Source organism: Diplotaxodon limnothrissa, linkage group LG16 (assembly GCF_057381915.1).
Source record: "Diplotaxodon limnothrissa isolate DT_005_m linkage group LG16, D_limnothrissa_male_GT1.1, whole genome shotgun sequence".
NCBI classification, from domain to species: Eukaryota; Metazoa; Chordata; class Actinopteri; order Cichliformes; family Cichlidae; genus Diplotaxodon; species Diplotaxodon limnothrissa.
Genome location: NC_140611.1, coordinates 12453923 through 12476422, shown reverse-complemented (window position 1 = coordinate 12476422; position 22500 = coordinate 12453923). Strand labels below are relative to the sequence as shown.

Genomic DNA, 22500 nt, shown 5'->3' with positions numbered 1-22500 from the left:
CATCATCATCATCATCATCATCATCATCATCATCATCATCATCATCATCATCATCATCATCATCAGTAGTAGTAGTATTAGTAGGTTCAAGGTTCTTTATTTGTCACATGCATAGTTATACAAGTATAACACACAGTGTAACCTGACACGCTCCTCGACTTGTGCAAAAAGGGGGGGGGAATAGAGGAAGAACATTATATATATAATATATACATTAGTTGAATGTGCGGTAGTAGCATACATGCAGTATTATTATTTCCAAATCACACAGTTAAGCAGCTGCTCCCAGGCAGACCGCAGGTGTCCAATAAGGCTATCTGTGAGTTGATTTGCCTCCATAGATCAGTAGCAAAGTAATCCAAACATGCTGAGACGTTCACACCTCTGGTGCCCCGTTTAACATGATCAGCAAATGGATAAACATAACGTGTGTGCAGCTGCATGTGTCTGTTGACTCTTGTGCTGCGAACCAAGGCTTGGCCCCAGCAGAGGTGTTAAAAGTGAGACCTTCAGGACATGAGAAGATGTCAGCGTTCCCACACTCATGCTTGGGATACCAAGGCTCTCCATTTGTACAGCGTATTCAGTCATGCAAACCGTCCATCCATCACTGAACATGACACCGAATAAAAACAATGCATATTGTATTTATTAGAAATAAATTACATATTCGTTCTCTGCTTACATATTTACATGAATCAATATTTGTTCCTGATAAAATACTGCATATAAACTTGAAAATACAACTAGTATTTCATAAAACACACAAATCCGACTTACTCATTACATTTTTACTACTTTTTACTACTTTGATTGCAACTTCCAAAAAATAAAAAATCATAGTGACAAGTGACAATTCACTGAGTTACTCAAGCTACAAGACAAATCTGGCAAATAGTCTGAAACAAACATGTGTGAGTTTTTTTCATGTTAGCTGTGATTTGGTATTTCTATGTTATGTTACCTTTTTAGCTTCATGTCCATTTATTTGCATATTCATGAGCATGCTTGAGCTGACCTGTATGATCTATTATCTATTATCACTCAAAGTCACATCCAAGTAGCTCAATTCTCATGGTGATGGAGGTCATCCAGCTTTTGGGGATGACTCGGATAAAGCGGGAGAAAATGGGAGGGTAGATGTAGTTCCTGGCGTGGCCGTTGTTATTTGTATTTCCCACAAAAACCTGGATTTGATGTGAGCAGAGAGACAGGAATTGTTTACAATCACTTCTTTACTTCACTCAGTGAAAACACAAGTTTACTTGCTCAACATGTTGGACGGCTCACCCTGGCAGGCTCATCCTCACTATCCGTGTACTCTTTCCACTCTATCCCATTGTCACTGTACTGCAAAATGTAGGACATGACATACATCTCCTTCCCCAGAGACTTGGCTCCCTGGGTTATGACACCTGTGATCTTTTTAATCTGAGGCAGTTCTACCTGAAGCCACTGGTCCATGTTGTTATACTGAGAAGGAGAAGAAACAAGAGAGGCAATCAAGAAAAATCTGAATGCTAATGAACTGGCAAATTCTCAAGGGTTTTTAAGTGTTGTAGGTGTACTGGTTTTTACGCGATGCTCACATTAAATCTGAATGCACTTCTGTTTTATCTATCACGGCAATATTAGGACATTTACCATAGCCCGCCATGCGTTGACGGCACCTTGTCTGTTGAGGCGTGCGAGTGATGGTTTCCAGGGTCCATTGTACCAGCTAGTGGCTGTAGAGCTGGCTGTGATGTAAATGTCCCCTATAGCTTCACTTTCCATCCCAAGAGGCACTGAGCAGCCTGAGGCAGGAGATCAGAAATGTTCAGGACCTTTCACTTGATCATAACATACACTTTTAAAATTTTCACAGCATCCCTTACAGCCAGTTTAAAGTCTTATGCATTTAGTCTGGGGTTTGAAATGCACAGTGTCCAAACCTTTTTTTAATTTTTTTTTAACTAAAATCGTTGTTACTGTACCGGCTTACCATCAAGCTCACAGCCAAAGTACTCCATGCGGACTGTTGCCATGTTGTACCATTCAATGGGGTGAAGCCTAATGAATCGTCCAATCACGGGAGGGAAGAAAATATTTGTCTTTGTCCCATAGGCTTCCTGGTTACCAGTGAATACCTGGTAAGAGAGGATAAGACACAAAGTGAGAGAATTAGATAGCTGCTCCCAAGCTTGTCCAGTTTGTAGGTCTCTGCATTAAAGAAAGGAAGTGATCAAACTTCCCCCCCACCTTTCTAAAGCCTTCGCTGTCGCCTTTATAAAAGATCCACTTCCGGCGGTCGTTGCTGTAGGAGATCAAATATTTGACCACATACTGGGAATAGAACATTTGCTTGGCTCCCTGAGTTGCCACCTGGCTGATCACAACTGGCCGCTGGAAGTCTACCTGTGTAGGGGAAAGTAGATATTAAGGCACAGTGTCAAACATAAGGCCCGCTAAAGCCTCCAGTCTGTCCCACTGGATGTCTTCAGAAAAGAAATTTTGGACTTTTAATTGTATTTTCAGAAGTTTCACAGCTTTTCCTGCTGATAAAGATGTCCCCCATGGTCATCCCTACTTAAACAAAGTTATTCAGTTATAGATTTCTGTAATTTTACACATTTACTCTTTAAAATTTAAGACTTGTGATGACAGATTTCTTTCTGTTAAAATAGTTTGTATATGAGATATACAGTGGGGCAAAAAAGTATTTAGTCAGCCACCGATTGTGCAAGTTCCCCCACTTAAAAATGATGACAGAGGTCAGTAATTTGCACCAGAGGTACACTTCAACTGTGAGAGACAGAATGTGAAAAAAAAATCCATGAATCCACATGGTAGGATTTGTAAAGAATTTATTCGTAAATCAGGGTGGAAAATAAGTATTTGGTCACCTCAAACATGGAAAATCTCTGGCTCTCACAGACCTGTAACGTCTTCTGTAAGAAGCTTTTCTGTCCCCCACTCGTTACCTGTATGAATGGCACCTGTTTGAACTCATCATCTGTATAAAAGACACCTGTCCACAGCCTCAAACAGTCAGACTCCAAACTCCGCCATGGCCAAGACCAAAGAGCTTTCGAAGGACACCAGGAAAAGTATTGTAGACCTGCACCAGACTGGGAAGAGTGAATCTACAATAGGCAAGCAGCTTGGTGTGAAAAAATCAACTGTGGGAGCAATCATCAAAAAATGGAAGACATACAAGACCACTGATAATCTCCCTCGATCTGGGGCTCCACGCTAGATCTCATCCCGTGGGGTCAAAATGATCATGAGAACGGTGAGCAAAGATCCCAGAACCACACGGGGGGACCTGGTGAATGACCTGCAGAGAGCTGGGACCAAAGTAACAAAGGTCACCATCAGTAACACACTACAACGGCAGGGAATCAAATCCCGCAGTGCCGGACGTGTTCCGCTGCTGAAGCCAGTGCATGTCCAGGCCCATCTGAAGTTTGCCAGAGAGCACATGGATGATACAGCAGAGGATTGGGAGAATGTCATGTGGTCAGATGAAACCAAAGTAGAACTTTTTGGTATAAACTCAACTCGTCGTGTTTGGAGGAAGAAGAATACTGAGTTGCATCCCAAGAACACCATACCTACTGTGAAGCATGGGGGTGGAAACATCATGCTATGGGGCTGTTTTTCTGCCAAGGGGACAGGACGACTGATCCGTGTTAAGGACAGAATGAATGGGGCCATGTATCGTGAGATTTGGAGCCAAAACCTCCTTCCATCAGTGAGAACTTTGAAGATGAAACGAGGCTGGGTCTTCCAACATGACAATGATCCAAAACACACCGCCCGGGCAACAAAGGAGTGGCTCCGTAAGAAGCATTTGAAAGTCCTGGAGTGGCCTAGACAGTCTCCAGACCTCAACCCCATAGAAAATCTGTGGCGGGAGTTGAAAGTCCGTGTTGCTCGGCGACAGCCCCAAAACATCACTGCTCTCGAGAAGATCTGCATGGAGGAATGGGCCAAAATACCAGCTACTGTGTGTGCAAACCTGGTAAAGACCTATAGTAAATGTTTGACCTCTGTTATTGCCAACAAAGGTTATGTTACAAAGTATTGAGTTGTATTTTTGTTATTGACTAAATACTTATTTTCCACCCTGATTTACGAATAAATTCTTTACAAATCCTACCATGTGGATTCATGGATTTTTTTTTTCACATTCTGTCTCTCACAGTTGAAGTGTACCTCTGGTGCAACTTACTGACCTCTGTCATCATTTTAAGTGGGGGAACTTGCACAATCGGTGGCTGACTAAATACTTTTTTGCCCCACTGTATAAGGAATTAAATGTGCAGTTAAACTTCTGTTCAATGGCAGAAAGGGCAGTTTTGCTGGTCTGCCCCACATAAGATCAAAGTGGATCAAAAAGGAGTTTTGATCCACGTATTTGGCCTTTGACACTTCTACACACTGGACAGGTAAAATTTGTGCAAATATTTTGTGCGGTAAAAATATTTTTAAGACCCACATTTTCTTAATGCAGTTGTTCACACCAACTGAGTCATTTCGCCTGATGAAACTTGCAGCATTTATTTTTCAGATAAAGATAGATTTTTAAATTTTTTCCATATGAACAATAAATGTGACAAATCAAACTGCTGCAATTGGTGACAGGTGCGCTCATAGCGCACCGAAATCGAGTATACAGTGATAATAGTTAAATAATAGCAGAGGTGCCAAAAGTACAGACTTTACTTAAGTAGAGGTATGGATAGCTGGGTTAAAAATACTCCAGTAGAAGTACTGAAGCAACTTCTTTACTCAAGTAAAAGTGAAAATATGCACTCAAAGTAAGAAAACAAACTGTAGGTCTTTGATTCTACTAACCATTTTTGTCCAAAGGTAACTGAGGCTTGTGCTATATTAATATAATAATAAAATAATGTTAGTACATGAGAATTTAATTTTAAATGCTAATTCTAATGAATATACTTAGCTTGAACATGTTATGTAGGACACATGAAGTGAAAGAGAATTAAAAACAAACAAACACACTATTTTCTGTTGCCTACATTGTCGAGGGTGCCTCCACAGATAAACAATAAAATGAGTGCAGTCAAGGGTTACAGTCGGATTCAGTGGGATACATCAAGGAAACTCTAAGATCTGTGCAGAGTCTAAGCGTTGGGAAAAGAATCACAACTTACATTAATTTCTAACGTGAGCTCCAGTAGGTTTTCTTTGTGTACATGCTGTAATCAGCTGACCAGCTGCTCTTTGTGGATTCACACAACTGAACATGATGTAAGCAGTTTCACAAGCTATCTTGGCTGATGTCTATCCCCTACACTGACACTACACTTTTTATACGGTGTTAATAATAGATAGTATAAAGCTGGAATTCAGTTAATTAATATAAGCATCATTGACTTAAATGCAAATTCATCTCTGCTGCACTTGTAACCTAACACTGACCATGAGCAGCACAGCCACTATGCACCAGACGCACACAGTGTTTTAATAAAGAATTCGCCGCAGTACTAAAACTAACCTGTTTACCCAGTATTTTCATGCAACATTTGAAGAACATAAAGTTTGTGTAGGTTTGTTTGTTTTGCAAGACATTTCACAATATGATAATACATAATTTATCAAAACACACCATATACAAATCAAATATGTGATTAGAATTATGACATTGAATACAAGCTTTAAAGTTGCAGTTTATCAAGCGTCACTGAGCAGTCTTTATCTTTAAATCTAACCTCTCTTTTTCTTACCCACTCCTGTTTGTGTTCCTACATCTTTCTCCATCTCTGAGTGAACTCATGTCACACAATTTTCTCTCCCTGTAAAATACAGCAGCTGGACCTTTAGCTAGCAGGAGCACTGTTGTGCCAAGGTAGTTATACTTGGCGTTGGGAGTGCACAACACCATTCCACTTTAACCCCAGATGATAAACGCTACAGATGACACAGCTGAACCTAATGTAACCTATCCCAAACCTAAGCTGTTTTGAAAATGGAAGTACAGCTAGTCATTTAAAGATCTAGGGAGTAAAAGTAAAAAGTTGTCAGAAAAAGAAATTCTCAAGTACAGATACCTGAAAATTGTAGTTAAGTACAGTAACAAAGTATTTGTACTTCATTACTTCCAACCTCTGACTATTTTACCTAAGACATAATTTCTCTGCCTCTTCAGATGTGGTCCCAACTTTGCCAACAAGAGCTCAAACTGCCCCGCTCACATCCTGAAACATGTACAAGCAGTCGTAAAACAGCTTCAATTCCTGGATTTCAAACCATGGAGTTCTCCCTGCTGCTGCCTTCTTGTGAGAAGTGGATGAACCCAGAATCTCTCTGTCTTCCCTTTCTGGTTTAGAAACATCAGGACCAGCTACTTTTTTCAGTCCAGTGTTGGAGGAAAATTATTTTTTGTGAGGACAAACGCTTTCAGTGTGTATATGTTAAACAACAAGTTTGCATCTGAAAAATGTGGAATTTCGTGTCTTTTTTTTGCATCGCATCTGGTATGTAAACAACTGTATTTGCATGGTAAGCATGGGAGTGTAGGTTATCACATCTACACCACATTACCTGAATAAAGCTGTTGTTCTTGTCTGTGCTCCATGCATTGTATTTACCCTGATTGTTCAATCTGGCAAGATGGGGCTCCCAGTATCCTTAAAAGACAGAAAAAATTACAGACCTTTACCATGCAATAATTTCCCAGGTCCTCTGACAAGATACCGAACTGCCGATTGCCTCCGATGTATCCATCAGAGTGTGATTGGTCAAAGTGCAGAAAATAATGCGGGACAGGGGTGAATGCAGCTTGTGGTATAAGAAGTGCATTGAGTCCACAGTAAAAGTCCTTTTTATGAGAATTATATTGTCGGATATGGTGGTGGATTTGGAGACACAACTGGTGAAGAGAAAGATTTCTGTGATAGTTGGTGCTAGAGCATCTGTTCAAGACTGTTCCACCTGTAGATATAATGTAGAAGTTGGACTTCTAGCTTGGCTTTAGTTTTTATTAATATTTTTAAATGCCCTGGGCTTGTTTTATTGTAAATAAATCATGTTATTTGCTACTCTTGAGTTTTGTACTCCTTGGCTATCACTGCCCTTTTAGTGTTTTAGTTGATCTCCACCCAATGGAAAAGGACCTCCCTCTTCCTTCTCCTTTTCCTGCATTACATAAAGGCAATGACCTTGATTACCCTTCTAGTTTTAGTCCAGGTAACAACAACATCAGTAGATCAGTAGTGATTCGTGATGTACTGTGAGTTAAGTAGTACCGAAGTGTATTTGTTGCTAAAATAAATTATTGCAGACAAGAGGTAGTATAGCTACCTCTAGTTTTGATTGCTGTGATCTCTCCATCCTTCACACTGCCCGATTCTAGACCCAGTGGACGATAGCAGTCTTGGGGACACACGAGAAATATTTCAGTATTAAAATGTAAGACATATAAAACATGTCAAAATGGGTAGAAAATCATGTTGTAAATGCAGCAGAGTGATAGTTTTATATTTGCACCATTATCCAGAACCAAAAAGAGTGTCTGCATGCCCTTCTGTTGGCTAAGGCCAACTTCTGTCTCCAGCTGCCAGAGGCCAGGTTTGGATGGATACATCTCCAGGGTAGCAAAACCCCCTGCGAACACAGTTCATCACACGGACTCACTTGAAACTTTTCTCTCTGCTGCTACAGCTGACAATCCAAATCCTGCAGACTGTGAATTCTAATGTTTAAAATGTGGTGAAGAAGGTGTTACTCTAAGTTTACATATCATTCTCACCAGGCAGCAGTGGGTAGACAGCCTGTCTGTAGCTGGTGCTCTTCTTGTGTATAAATGTCTGCCCATGAAAGTGGACACTATGAAAATCATTGGGAGAACCCAAGTTGATGAGATGCCAGGTCACAAGCTGGTTGGTGTACATCCTCAGGCCCTTCAGGCTGTGTATAATTCCATTGATTGCTAAAAAAACCAAGACATTTTTATATAATTCTGTTTTTGTCTCTAATAGGTGCATGGTATAGAAGGCACTAAAAGTAATGCATTACAATGGAACTTTAGGTTCTCCTTGAACGTGTGATCCATGATTCTCCTTCGCCTTTTTCTTTGCATTATCTCAGAGTTCTTCTCATAGTACCAGCTCCGTGACTCATCAAAAGTCATGAAAAGTAGTGTGAATTCTCTCCTATCTGTTAATTTCGTGTCCAAGGTTCCCTCTCGACACACCAGCAAAGGCCCAATCAAGCCTGAGTGGATATCCCTTTCCTAAGAGAAAGCGCACATGTGAGGTTCAATATTATTTTAAATAAATCATTACTTTGTTTTTGTTTTATTGAAGATATAACTTAAACCACAGAAAATTCTCTGCATCTCTCTTTTTTATAACAAGTATTAATTATTATACTCACAGGATTTACGCCTGAATAGTAGGCCCAGGTTCGGCAGACAGACTCTTCTGGTTTTGGCCCAACTGTATGCCCGACTTGCCACAAATAAGTAAAGGTGCTATTGGGTTTAACCTCATTGTCATATTGGAACCAGTAATGGGATTCATCCTCATAGGAGAGGCCTTCTGTCCGCTTGGTATAGGACACCCCATTGGGGTGTATTGAATATGGACGGTTGGCATTGTTCCTGAACACCACCTACGAGACAGTGACACACATTCTGCATTTTGGAAAGATGGAGTGTTAGGGTTGGGGTAATAAACTTTTTTTGGAAAACGCTCTTTTTGATTATCTTGCTGAGAGTTAGATTAGGAGCTCTGACCTTTAAACCAGGATAAAGGACACATAGTGAGTCTATTAGCTTAGTGAAGGTAATTGGTTAGATGGATCTTGGTTGCTTTAGACAGAATATATAAATATTGAGAAAGTAAAGGCAGCTGGCTTATGTCGGGTTAGTCTTACCATGATGCTTTGTCCAACCTCCGCTTTGATGACCGGCCCCAGGATGCCGAGATGCTCGTCTATCTCCCCACGGATGTCGGGTGTGGTGAAGCTACTATCCAAGTAACCTCGAAAGACTACCTTGGTGAACTTAGTTTCTTGGCTGAGTAGTTCATGCTTTTCTTGCCTCCTGTTTAAATAACAGGATGATGCTTTAGCTGACATGTTCTTGATTTCCTGTAAATCAGCATTCAGGTGTTATATTAGTCTTTTAAATTTTCACAACTCTGAGCTTACCTGTGTCCATACCCTGCATAATCCCATTCGACCTCCTCTGCAGCAATGAAATAAGTCTTGACATTGGGGCCTGACATTTTTAAGTAATATTTTGTGGTCTCGTCAAGGTCAAGGTTCTTGATATCATCAGCGACGCTGTAAGGGTCTTTGTACATCACGTACTCGTATTCATCCTGTTCTTCTAGCGCTAGGTGATCTGGTTCTCCCCCAGGAATATAAAGCTCATAGTCGCTGAAATCAGGCCGAGGCACACCAATAACAACGGGCATGTCAATGACGTGGTCCTCAGTCAAGACGGGCTTTGGTGAGTGAGGCCGTGACCCACGAGGAGTCATTCCTGGATTAAATCCACGAGGAGAGAATGGTAAACCACTCCGGGCCTGAGGCTTGTATTCCTTTCTTTTCCTTGTTTTCATGCCATGTCCCTTCTCTGGTCTCTGTCGACGGTTCACAACCCTGACTTTCTTTTTTGGAGGCAGTGTTGTTTGAGGGGTTTCCTTCTCAAAGTGTTTCTTCAACTGGTCTGGAAGTTCCTCAGGTATCATTTGGTAAGTTCCTTCGTAGGTCCAGTTGTGACCTTGTATTTTGACCAAACTGGTTTTAATAGCCTCTGTATTGTTTTCCTTAAGGAAGATGATCACTTCTTCACTGCTCTCTGAGAAACCTAGCTCTTCAGAACTGAGGGACTGGTTACCTGAAACTGTAGTCTGATTAGAAAGACTTTCCAAAGATGTGTTGGTCAACTTGTCAAAGAGACTTGAGATATTCTCCTCACGCCCCATACTGCTCATCACTGATAGAGCTGATCTGGATGCATCCCCTGTGACATTTTGCTCATTCTCAAGCAAAATCTGGGTTACATTTTTATAGCTGGAATTAGTTGGAGTAGTCACAACTTCAAGGTTAATTTGAAGTCCATACTCTAGCTCTCCTGAGCTCAAAAAAGTGTTATTGTCACTGGTTTTATTTTCTGTCCTTTTAGTCAACTCCAAGATGGTTAAGTTGTTCCTTTTAATGTTGCTGCTGACTTCTTCAGCATCTACCTCTAGAACTGACAATGAATGGTTTGTTCTCTCTGCTGACGTGTTGCCATACTTTACTGCAGTGTTAGTCTCGTCTTCCCGTTTTGTATTTTCCAGCAGAGTGTCAGCTGATAAATTGCTGTTTAGGCTACTGTTGAAATTGTTAATGCTCGGCTTTGACAGAGGCACAGAGTAAGAGAACACATCCCCTCTAGTGTATTTCTCCTCAGAGTCCTGTACAACCTCTTCAATAGAAGTGTGGTTATCAGTGGTCAGTGTTACATTTATTCTTTCCCTTTCTAAACTGTTACTTGAATTTCCTGATAGTACTGCAGTGAGATTGGTCGGCTCTTGCAATGCTACGTTAGGTCTGGTAGTCTCTGATGACAAACTGCCATTTCTAGTTGTACTGGAATCCTTTTGTGACACATTGTGGCTATTCAAACCAGTTAGGTTCTCTGTTTGATACAGAGTGGAACTCTCTAAAACTGACTGTGTCAATGGTGTACTGCTGTTCAGTATATGTGTTGTATTCTCACTTGTGCTTTGTTTCTGCAAATTACCTATTGTAATATTCAGGACTTTCAAAATAAGAAACCACACTTCAGTTAATGCATCTGAGTTTATAGTGGAGGTCTCGGGTTTACTCTTTATCTCTGTGAAATTAAGGGTGCTGTTCATATCTTTTTCAAGGACATCAACAACATCGTAATCCAGGAAAGAGAGGTCCAAGTTCTCCATATCTGAGTCAGCAGACTGGTTCTTGAGAGACCTGAGATTCAATTCTTCTGCAAACATTTGTGTGTAGATATCTGGCTCCAGTGATGGGTTTTTATCTGGATCTACCTTCTCTTTCTCTTCTTTTTCTTTGATTTCCTCCAAGCTAGGGGGCTTCCACACAGTAAACTCACTTTTTGGCAATGAATCTTCGTACTCATACTGGTAGTCACGGAAGCACTCAGCATCCCGAAACTTAACACGCATTCCGTTAGTTGTCTCGTGGGAATTCAGGGAAGCAAGAAGCCAGACACCTGGTTTAAAAGAGACACAAAAAACATCAGTGATAAAACTATGGAGTGTGCATCTGTTTCGGATGGTGGCAGTGACTGGTTAATTACATGGACTATATAGGATGGATATGGGAAATGTTACGTTACACTTATGAAGTTTCGTGAAGTCATGAAACATTTTTGTTCTCACCATCAACCCACCAGCCTGGGGTGCCTCTAAACATGAAACCAAAGGACACTATCTTTGATAAATCGTGAGCATATCCTCACCTTTACAACTTTGTACAAAATGAACTTCTTGTATATTAACTATGATCTGTAATGTAACAATTAGGGCCATAAACTCATCAGAAAAGCATTTATTTAGGGCACAAAAAAGAGCGCTGAGGGTTCTGTTTCCATAGACTTCTGTGCAACTGCACTGGTTTTAATTTTAACACCAGAGCTATTGCATCTATGAATCTACACTTAATATCATGCAGTTCAATAAAGTGTTACTTTCAATGTCTTTCTGAAGGTAAAAAATATCCTGGCAAATAATTATCTGGATGTTAAGAATCTGACATAATATGAGCACTGTCAGTCCTTACTGACCAGTGTTGAGCATGTTCATAGTGATGGTCTCTCCAGTCATGGGGTAGAGGCTTAGGAAGTCCTCTGTTCTTTCATTCAGCTCAAATGTGTGGCCGTAGAAAGTAGCTGTCTGGATGTAGTCCTGTGCGCCAATGCTGGACACGTGCCATGTTGCAACCTCACCACTGCAGAAGCCCAAGGGTGGGTCGTCCTTAAAGATGTAACCGTTGACAGCTGTAAGGTAATTCATGACAGTTAGTTGACTGCAGCCAGGTAAATGCAAGGCCAATATGTTATATGAACCTTAATTAGCTCAAGGAAAAACTCACTGTGCTTGATATTGGACTTATAAAATTCTGGGTCTTCCCTGTTGACTTTAGATTGATTACAATATTGGCGAATGTTATCCTCTAGATACCAACTCTTGTTCTCATCAAAGACCGCAAACATCGCATGCTGCTCTTTGTCTGCTTTCAGCTGTAGACAAAAAGAAAGACATGTACTCCTCTTCACACCATCAGCTTCTATATCAACAGCAAATACATCTCAGTCTTATAGTTTTTGGGCTTGCAGGTATTTTGGTCATCATCAAATTATTCGACAAATTAAAACAACATTCATTAAAATCTTTTTCAATAGTTGTTAACTAAACATAAACTAAAAAATGATAACTAACTGAACAAGATTGTGTGCTCACAAACTAAGTTTAGTTTTACTCTTTGCCTGGTTCTGGCGGAGGTTTCTTCTTCCTCTGCACTGGCGCCAAAGTGCTTGCTCGGAGGACATCTGATTGTTGGGCCTTTCTCTGTAGGTTCTTACCTTACAATATAACTCGCCTTGAGACAACTGTTGTTGTGATTTGGTGCTATATGAATAAAACTGGACTGAATTCAACTTAAATAAGTGAACTTGAAAAACTATATGAAACCAAACTTAATTCAAAATACCACTTAAATATGAAGACTGAGGCCTTTCTGTGTGGAGTCTGGACGCAAACCAAATAACACTGAAAGCAGCATTTATTATTTATTTTTTATTTTTGCTGCCCAGTGTCTAGCAGCTGTTTTTCTTACCTGCACATTCCTGACATTGAGGGACTGACTCTTGCAGATGAGCATTGGTCCAATCAGTCCAGAGGCGATGTCCCGTGGTGTGTTCACTGCACTGTGATAAAGTCGTGTCAGACATCTGGAATCTCCCTCCAAAGGCTCATCCTCTTCGACCACTTTCCACACATAGGTGTGTGTCTCACCTGGCTGGACACCATGAGAATGGTTTCCTGGAAACCATAATACAAAAACTCCATCAAATATATGTCAACTTTTAAAATAAGCAAACTAAAGTGGGCTGTTCAGCCTTAAAACGTTTGCTTTAAATGGGATGAGAAATGAGTACCTCCTTTTGGGTAGTTGACTCCTTCTTGGGACTTCTCTATTGTCAGTCCATGCGGGTAGATACTGTAGGGTCTGGAGGCCATGTTCTTAAAAACAATCTGTAACAGCAGTAAGGGTACATGAGGACAAACAGTCTGTAATCACTGTGAAATAATTACACAATCCCTGCAGTCCACTTTAGTGAGACACACACAAGATACTTGTCTTAGCTCTGTGTTTATTGATTTGAAATACCACTGACTGTCTGGATAAAGTGTTGACTTTCAACTCAAAAGTACATCTATTTCCTGTCTTTGAGAGATAGGTTTTGAATTTTTGAACATAGTTAAATAATATTCTGTTTTAAATCATTTAGTGAAGACTGTTGATGCCTAAATAATTGTCATTTTATTGCCTGTCAGTGCACGTTGGTGACCCTCCAAACCAGGTTCCCTCAGCCAGAACTAAGAGTGAGACTGCTTTGAAAGTAAAGCATTTGCAGCATGGTACTTTTAAGCTGTTTTTTCCTAAATATGTTTTGAGTTATGTGGCTCGTGTGATCATGTGGAGTGATATGAATAATAATTGAACTCATAATATGCTAAGTGACTATAATTTGGCTTCAATACATGTTCTCTCACCGTGATAATGTCTCTGATTTGCGCTCTGATCACTGGGCCCAAAATACCCAGCTCATTTTTCCTCTGCTTGTTCTCTGATTTTTCAGTGAACGTCTCATCTTTGTACTGAGTGTACACTGCCTTCTTGTACTTCCCACCTATGCGTGTTGGTGACTGACTCAGGTACTGGCGCTTGAAGTCCCTACACAAAAAAAATGAGAAATTTTCTATATCAGTTCATGTCGGCACATTTGCAGTTTTAATCTTTCATAAACAAAAAAATACCTAAAATGTTTTAAAATATAGTCTGCTTACTCATCAATATGGTCTTGCTTGGTAGGCGCATAGTCCCAGAAAATTTCCTCAGCAGCGATGTAGTATTTCCACTCCCTGCTTCGTCGTTGTTCTGCATAGCTCACCCACCGCTGTGGTTTTTCAAATCCTTTACAATTTATCACATCCACAAAAGCGTGCATGCTAGCTGCAATGATAGGAATGAATTTTTACTGTCAGTTTAACTACACAGGTGAATACTTTTCTACTCTGGTTAATGTAGAGAAACACTTACCTTCTATGTGCTTGACGGTGTGTGAGGAGAGCAGCCAGCGTCCTGTGTGGACAGCCACCATTCTGGCAGTGATGGAGGAACCAGTGATGAGCCCGACTGATGACACTTTATGCCCAGCATGTTCCAGTACTTGCCCGTTCATATGCACTGAGAATACCTCTGGCTCTGAGCTCATACCCACCAGATGTACACTCACAGGGGCATAGGTGCACATGCTGACATCTGGAAGGAAAAGAGGAAACTCTGAGTCTCTTTATGGTTTTTACATTGTCAATATTGACAATATTGACATGACAGTCAATATTTTTCCTTTACACCGACATACACACCCTAGCATTTACCACTCAATTCCATCAGCAATGTCACTGTTCCTGAAAATACAGTTGTGGCCAAAAGTTCTGGCAATGGCACAAAGGTCTTTTGGTACACTTTGCAACTTGCAGCTTTTGAATGATTAAATCTTTGTGATTGTTCTTCAGTTTATCATAGAAACCTGTCAATAATAATTTCATTAAAAACAAAAGCAGCATGAAATGAATGAAAAACTTTGTGCCAATGTCAAAACTTTTTGTACAACTCACTGTATAAACCCCAGCTGTCAGAGAAATGGAGTGAACTGTAGCTAAAGATTAATGAATCTCATGGAAATGTGAATCAGAGATGCCAGTGTAAATAATTGTTTAGTATACATCAGAGGAGAACAGAAAAAACAACTGTGAAATTCTGGGCTGCTTCTGGGGTCTGTATTTAACGTAACAATTTAGTCCATTTATATATATATATATATATATATATATATATATATATATATATATATATAACACACACACCCAGCACGCCCCTGCGGGCGGTTTATCCTTCAAGCTCGGGTCCTCTACCAGAGGCCTGGGAGCTTGAGGGTCCTGCGCAGTATCTTAGCTGTTCCCAGGACTGCGCTCTTCTGGACAGAGATCTCCGATGTTATTCCCGGGATCTGCTGGAGCCACTCACCTAGCTTGGGAGTCACCGCACCTAGTGCTCCGATTACCACTGGGACCACCGTTACCTTCACCCTCCACATCCTCTCGAGCTCTTCTCTGAGCCCTTGGTATTTCTCCAGCTTCTCGTGTTCCTTCTTCCTGATATTGCTGTCATTCGGAACCGCTACATCGATCACTACGGCCGTCTTCTTCTGTTTGTCTACCACCACTATGTCCGGTTGGTTAGCCACCACCATTTTGTCCGTCTGTATCTGGAAGTCCCACAGGATCTTAGCTCGGTCATTCTCCACCACCCTTGGGGGCATCTCCCATTTTGACCTCGGGACTTCCAGATTATACTCGGCACAGATGTTCCTGTACACTATGCCGGCCACTTGGTTATGGCGTTCCATGTATGCCTTGCCTGCTAGCATCTTGCACCCTGCTGTTATGTGCTGGATTGTCTCAGGGGCATCTTTACACAGCCTGCACCTGGGGTCTTGCCTGGTGTGATAGACCCCAGCCTCTATGGATCTTGTGCTCAGAGCTTGTTCTTGTGCTGCCATGATTCGTGCCTCTGTGCTGTCTTTCAGTCCAGCTTTGTCCAGCCACTGGTAGGATTTCTGGATATCAGCCACCTCCTCTATCTGCCGGTGGTACATACCGTGCAGGGGCCTGTCCTTCCATGATGGTTCCTCGTCTCCCTCCTCTTTCTTGGGTTTCTGCTGCCTGAGGTATTCACTGAGCACTCGGTCAGTTGGGGCCATCTTCCCAATGTATTCTTGGATGTTCCTTGTCTCATCCTGGACTGTGGTGCTGACACTCACCAGTCCCCGGCCCCCTTCCTTCCGCTTAGCGTACAGCCTCAGGGTGCTGGACTTGGGGTGAAACCCTCCATGCATGGTAAGGAGCTTTCTTGTCTTTATGTCAGTGGCTTCTATCTCCTCCTTTGGCCAGCCTATTACCCCAGCAGGGTACCTGATCACGGGCAGGGCGTACGTGTTGATGGCCCGGATCTTGTTCTTACCATTCAGCTGACTCCTCAGGACTTGCCTGACCCTCTGCAGGTACTTGGTGGTTGCAGCTTTTCTAGCGGCCTCTTCATGGTTCCCATTCGCCTGCGGGATCCCCAGGTACTTGTAACTGTCCTCTATGTCTGCAATGTTGCCTTCTGGTAGTTCAATCCCCTCAGTTCTGACTACCTTCCCTCTCTTTGTTACCATCCGACTACACTTCTCCAGTCCGAATGACATTCCAATGTCATTGCTGTATAGCCTGGTAGTGTGGATCAGGGAATCGATGTCTCGTTCACTCTTGGCATACAGCTTGATGTCATCCATGTACAGGAGGTGGCTGACAACTGCTCCGTTCCGTAGTCGGTATCCGTAGCCAGTCTTGTTAATGATCTCACTGAGGGGGTTCAGGCCTATGCAGAACCGCAGTGGGGACAGAGCATCTCCTTGGTAGATCCCGCACTTGATGGTGACTTGTGCTATGGGCTTGGAGTTGGCCTCTAGTGTTGTACGCCACATCCCCATTGAGTTCCTGATGAAGGCTCTTAGGGTCCCATTGATCTTGTACAATTCTAGGCATTCCAGTATCCAGCTGTGGGGCATTGAGTCATAGGCCTTCTTGTAATCAATCCAGGCAGTGCACAGGTTGGTCAGCCTGGTCTTGCAGTCTCGGCTGATTGTTCTGTCTACCAGTAGCTGTGGTTTTGCGCCTCTGGTATTCTTGCAGTCAGCTTCTTTAGCCAGTAGGCGTGAACCATGTCGGGCCCTGGTGCTGTCCAACTCTTCATACTGGAGACCCTTTCTTGGATATCTGCCACTGTGATGGTTACTGGACCCTGTTCAGGGAGGTCGCTGTGGTCTGCCCTCAGATCCACTAGCCACTGAGCATTGCCGTTATGGGTTGCGTCCTTCTCCCATATGCTCTTCCAGTATTGCTCCGTCTCCAGCCTTGGTGGTGCTGTTCTTTTATTATTATTATTGTTCCCTTGCCACTGAGAGTACACCTTTGCTGGTTCTGTGGAGAACAGCTGGTTTATTCTCCTGCCTTCTATCTCTCTGGTGTACCTCCTCAAGCGGCTGGCCAAGGCTATGAGTCTTTGCTTGGCAGTTTCCAAGGCCTCAGGTATGGACAGCTTGCTGTATTTCTTATGCACCTTCTTTGTCGCACCTTTCTGCAACTCCGTTAGTTGGCTAACCTCCCTCTGTGCTACTTTGATCTTGCCCTCTAGCCTCCTTCTCCATGGAGGGTACTGCCCCTTGTGGCTGTTCAACTTGTAGCCAAGCATCTCACTGATCACTGCTGCTGTATTGTAGATCAGCTTGTTAGTGTCGGTAATCGTGGTTGTAGGTATCGTCCGTAGTGCTGCATTAACATCATCTAGCAGACCTTAACCCGTAGTCGGTTATATATATATATATATATATATATATATATATATATATATATATATATATATATATATATATATATAGTTTTCATTGTTTTGCTATTGAATACTTCATTATTGTATTGTATTATTGTAGAATCCATATATTAAAAAAGGCTAGCTTTTAGATCCCTTAGTGACAAATAACTGAGTGTTATACAGACTTACCTGGCAGAGATCCGTTTGTATATCCATTGATAGTATATTTCACATGGTTGTCTGAGGTATAGCCGCTAGGCTCGTATTTGCTCCTGCTCTCATCAAAAACCCCGAAAAGAAATACATACTCGTGGTGGATGCCAGCCTGCTGCCCTGATTCATCTAGACTGCCTGCCCAGAGAGAAAGAAAAAAAGAGAGCGTTCAAAATTCTAAAAGCAGTGTAAAAAAACACAAAAAGCACCAACACATTTTCATAGTTACCTTGCTTGCAGATGAGCAAAGTGCCAATGAGGCCAGAGTTGTAGTCTTTGACCACATTTTGATGGGAGATGTAGGTGTAGGTAAGACAGGTGGGGTCATTTTTCTGAGGAGCAACATCTGACGTCACCTCCCAGTAGTAAACGTGCTCACTGTTTGGAAGTACTTTGTCGTCCTCTTTCTCTTTTTGTGACGTGTTGTCAAAGTAGTAGGCTCCTGTGAAGAAAGGAGATAACTACTCCGAATTACAGATAAATAATATCATGATGGCAAAATTAACAAAATGCCACTGGTGTGCAGCAACTACAACTAAAAAATAAACTAAAACTAGATGTGAAAAAAACAACAACATTTTAGTTAACTAAAATAAAATAAAAACCAGCCTTTTGAAAAAGAAATTCAAAATAATTTAAATGATCTTGTAAACTTGGAAAACTAACTAAAATGAAATTAAAATATATAGAGAAAATCTCCTTAGTTGCACTGATGTCATGTTCACAAGACTTTAAAAAGTTTCTGTTTTGTTACTGTCATGGTCCTGGGTCAGTGAACCGGTGTTTTATATTTTGTGTTATCATGATTTACTACAGTTAGCGTTTTGGTTTCTGTTTTGTATTTCTAGCTCCTTAAGTTTTCTAGTAGTTCTTGGGTTTTGTTCCTGTGCCCCTCACGTTTAGTGTGGATTTTGTTCTGTCTTCATGTTTATTTTCTTGTTCCCCAGTCAGTCGTGTCTCATGTCGCTCCTGTCCCGGTGCTCCGTGTTCCCTCTGTTCAGTATCAAATCCATGCCTCTGTGCATCTCGTGTGTTTCCTGTTTTATTTTGATAGTCCCTGTCTTGTGTTCAGTGTTTTGAGTTTTTACATCTGATGAGTTCCAGCTGTGTTTCCACCTTTTCCCCCATCCTCTCGTTTCCTACGTGTGTATTTTAGTTCTCAGTCTTCCCCTGCTTGTTATTGCGTTGTACTCTCACAATACTGTGTTTTCCTCCGTGTTCCTAGCCGTTCCCGAGTTCCTGGTTCGTTTTCTTGTGTTCTAGTTGAAGTTTGTAGTTTCCAGTTTCTAGTTTAGTTTTGTGTTTAATGTTAGTTTTTACACCCTAAATAAAACTGCCTCCTTTAGTTCGCTCTTTCGTTGTCTGCAGTATGTGGAAGTCTGAGAAGATTTAGAGCTTTTTTTATAACCAGCTTTAAACAGTTTACAAAGATAATAGAGACTCTCCTGCATGGTTTTCTTACATTTTTGTGTTTCCTGTGTACTCTGACTTTTGTATTAAGAGCAAATTAAGGAACACTTTGCCTCAATTTCCTAAGTTCACTTTAATTCCCGTAAGTCTCAGAGAGTGATTTCCTAAGGCTTAGCAGTTCTTCCTGTTGGACTTCAGAACTGTCTGCTTTGATAATCTGCCTGCCTGGTTAATATTTTAGAAGAAGTCAAACAGATTTGTTTGTTGTATTGGCTAATGTTGTGTAATTATTACAATAAGGGACATCACAAGCACTCACAGTAACATTATGAGGCAGACTATGTTATGAAGTAGTGGTACTGTTGTTTTAAGGATAGCAGCATCTTTTGCATTCATCTGTTAGCAGCTGGGTTAATACGCACTCACCCTCAGACTGTTTCCCATAAGCCACACCGTGTGGGCTGATGCTATACGGGCTGGTGGCCATGTTTCTGAAAGTTACAACAATCGTCTCCCCTTCTTCTGCCCTCAGCGTGGGACCAAGGAGACCTGCAGAGAAGTTTATTTATGTGGAATCATGTCGTTTCAAAGGCTTTAGTTCATCACAGGGACACACTCGGATAAACACAGACTGACTCATCACTCTTTCTCTTTAACTGTTGACTTGCACAGCAACTTGACCGTAAACATTTGCAATAAAATGAAAGTAACCTTCTTCTTTGTAAATACAGCTTTATATTTTTTTCTTGCTTTCTGGGAAAGGAATTATTCTGTGACTGTTATTTCACTATCCTGCAAATGAATATATGCTTTGGCACCACATAAGAGGTGGAAGGGAGAAAGTCCAACCTTTTAATTCAGTTCCTTCAGAGAAAAATTAGCAAAAGTGGTAGCTGCTTATCCATTAATATGCACTCGGAGTGATACATTAAATGAATAATAATAACCTAATGTGTCCTAAAGTAAAAAGAGTGCATTTGATAGCGACTGTCTGTGTTTTTTTCCCACTGCGTGACACCAGGGCACCTTAAAAGCTCCTCAACACTGGTTCATTAAGTCTCTAATATACATGCATGTACATGGTAACTGCTTTCTGGGACCGTTATTGGTAAATACACCCCTCTATCTCACAGGTTAGTTAATGTGCAGACAGCGCAAGTGTTACTTAAAAATTTAAACCAGACATACGGTGTGTTCATGTAAACCGCATGAAGCATTTACCTAACCACGATGGATGAGTCTTAGCCTGTCTGAAGCCTTTCTCATATTCCCGAAAGACCACTTTCTTATAGGTGGGTCCAGACCTAAGGAAGGGTGGAAAAACACAAAACATTACTCATTGTGCACACATAAGAAAATCCCCACAATACTTACACAATGGTGCATAGAGTCTAAGATGTGAAATTTACTGATTTAACATGGTGTGACTACTGATTTCATAATAAAACGGATTTTTAAAAATACAATAATAAAGTTACCAGATGCAAAAAAACAAAAGACAAAAAAGCATTCCAGTTACTCTTTATCAAAGTTTGAAGTGCTGTCCTACCCGTCTGTGTCGTTGCCAGAGTATTTCCAATCTATCTCCACAGCAGCAATGTAGTAATGTCTCTCCTTAGGCTGAGGCTGGTTTGCTTTGACCTGGTGGGCAGTCAGAAGAACCAGGACAGGTAGGAGCCAGCGAGCTCCAGTCCGGACACGGAGCCTCATACTTATGATCAGAGAGTGTGCTCTCTTCTACAACTCAAGAACGTGGGAGCTGACAGACAGTCTGCTGTGTCCTTTATCTGCCACTGACACACGTACACATACCCACACTTGCTAGTTCAAACATTATGTCCCAGGGCAATGAACTGCGCCTCTGCATATTTTTCTTCCCTTTTGCAACTGGAAACATATGTGCGTTGCTGTGAGTCATGCCCGAAGGGTGTTGATGGTGGGAATGAGTGTTGAAATTCTGATCATAAATTTCTCTGGCCTAAGAATGTTCCAGAAAACCACTCTTAAAAACATGCCATAATTTCAGGGAAGCATTACTGTAAGTGTAATAGGTGTGGCCACACGTCATTCTGGTTTACCCCAATTTCACGCAGTTGAAATACTATTAAATGTAGCCTAAACTCATATCTGGACATTCACTTAGTGTTTACCAGTTTATTATTATTTTTAAGTAAGATGTGACTTAAAGTATCACATTTACATAAAACAAAGACAAAAAAAATCTATTGAGGCTACGTCCACACGTACACGGGTATTTTTGAAAACGGAGATTTTCCGTTTTCGTTTTAAAAAATAATCCCGTCCACACGTAAACGCAGAAATGAAGGAAAACGCTGCTATGAACATGCCAAAGCAACAGGTGGCGATATATTCCTAACCGTGCAGAAATGTTGGCCAATCAGAAGTCTAGAAGCCTCGGTGGGAAAAAGTAAACAAAGCTGGGGCATTGAAGCAGAACTGAGTCGTATGTGTGGAGGGACAGTAACTGTGTGTGTATATGTAAGCATTCAAACACTGCAGAGAGTAAAATTAACAGTAACAGTATTGTAGAAATTCATTTCACCGAAACAATAACGTGGCGCACAGTGTGACGTCAAAAAATGCGCACACCTTTGACGCTGGATTTTCTCGGTTTTTCTCATCCATGTGTAAATGCAAAAACGGAGTTTTCGAAAATATCCACCCTGGCAGGCGTTTTTAAAAATCTCGAAAATGCCGTTTGCGTGTGGATGAAAGGTGCAAACGCATAGAAAAATCTGCGTTTTCAAAAATACCTGGGTACGTGGACGTAGCCTCATACTCACGCTTTTATTCGTGTATCGTTTTTCTCTTGTCTCTTATTTCCCCTTGTCTCGATTGTACTTTATTTTCTTGTCCCGTGAACATACTTTTCTATGCTGTGGTGTGCTGGGGGAGCAGCACAGCAAAGAAGGACTCATCCAGGCTGGAGAAACTGATCAGGAGGGCTAGCTCTGTGGTCGGCATGAAGCTGGACACTCTGGTGACAGTGGCAGAGAAAAGGACATTAAAGAAACTGATGGACATTATGGACAATGCTAGGCATCCTCTGCACACGGCCATTAACAACCAGAAGAGTCTGTTCAGTGACAGGTTGCTTCTCCCAAAGACAAGAACTAACAGACTTAAAAACTCCTTTGTCCCACACACCAT

At 41.5% G+C, this 22500-nt stretch overlaps 1 protein-coding gene across 1 annotated transcript; it reads right to left on the bottom strand.

Moving 5' to 3' along the window:
• Nucleotides 1-653: 653 nt before the first annotated feature.
• On the bottom strand, nucleotides 654-21150 carry f5 (coagulation factor V). The gene is made up of 25 exons (XM_085375079.1): nucleotides 20879-21150; nucleotides 20551-20633; nucleotides 19756-19878; nucleotides 18149-18361; nucleotides 17896-18057; nucleotides 14329-14550; nucleotides 14076-14241; nucleotides 13782-13962; nucleotides 13163-13259; nucleotides 12841-13046; nucleotides 12097-12244; nucleotides 11789-12001; nucleotides 9163-11215; nucleotides 8887-9055; nucleotides 8386-8622; nucleotides 8026-8242; nucleotides 7760-7939; nucleotides 7498-7614; nucleotides 7312-7383; nucleotides 6553-6638; nucleotides 2242-2397; nucleotides 1985-2129; nucleotides 1645-1796; nucleotides 1291-1473; nucleotides 654-1187 (listed from the first exon to the last, which is right to left on the bottom strand). The coding sequence occupies exons 1-25, from the start codon at nucleotides 21037-21039 to the stop codon at nucleotides 1041-1043; spliced, it is 5889 nt and encodes a 1962-aa protein (XP_085231205.1). The 5' UTR covers nucleotides 21040-21150; the 3' UTR covers nucleotides 654-1040.
• Nucleotides 21151-22500: the final 1350 nt, after the last annotated feature.

Excerpts from the sequence above, each read along its gene's own strand:
- f5 (XM_085375079.1), bottom strand. The coding sequence starts at position 21,039 with ATGAGGCTCCGTGTCCGGACTGGAGCTCGCTGGCTCCTACCTGTCCTG. Across the intron at positions 14,551-17,895 it reads TACAAACGGATCTCTGCCAG|ATGTCAGCATGTGCACCTAT; the intron begins GTAAGTCTGTAT and ends TTTTCCTTCCAG. Across the intron at positions 13,260-13,781 it reads AAATCAGAGACATTATCACG|ATTGTTTTTAAGAACATGGC; the intron begins GTGAGAGAACAT and ends CTGCTGTTACAG.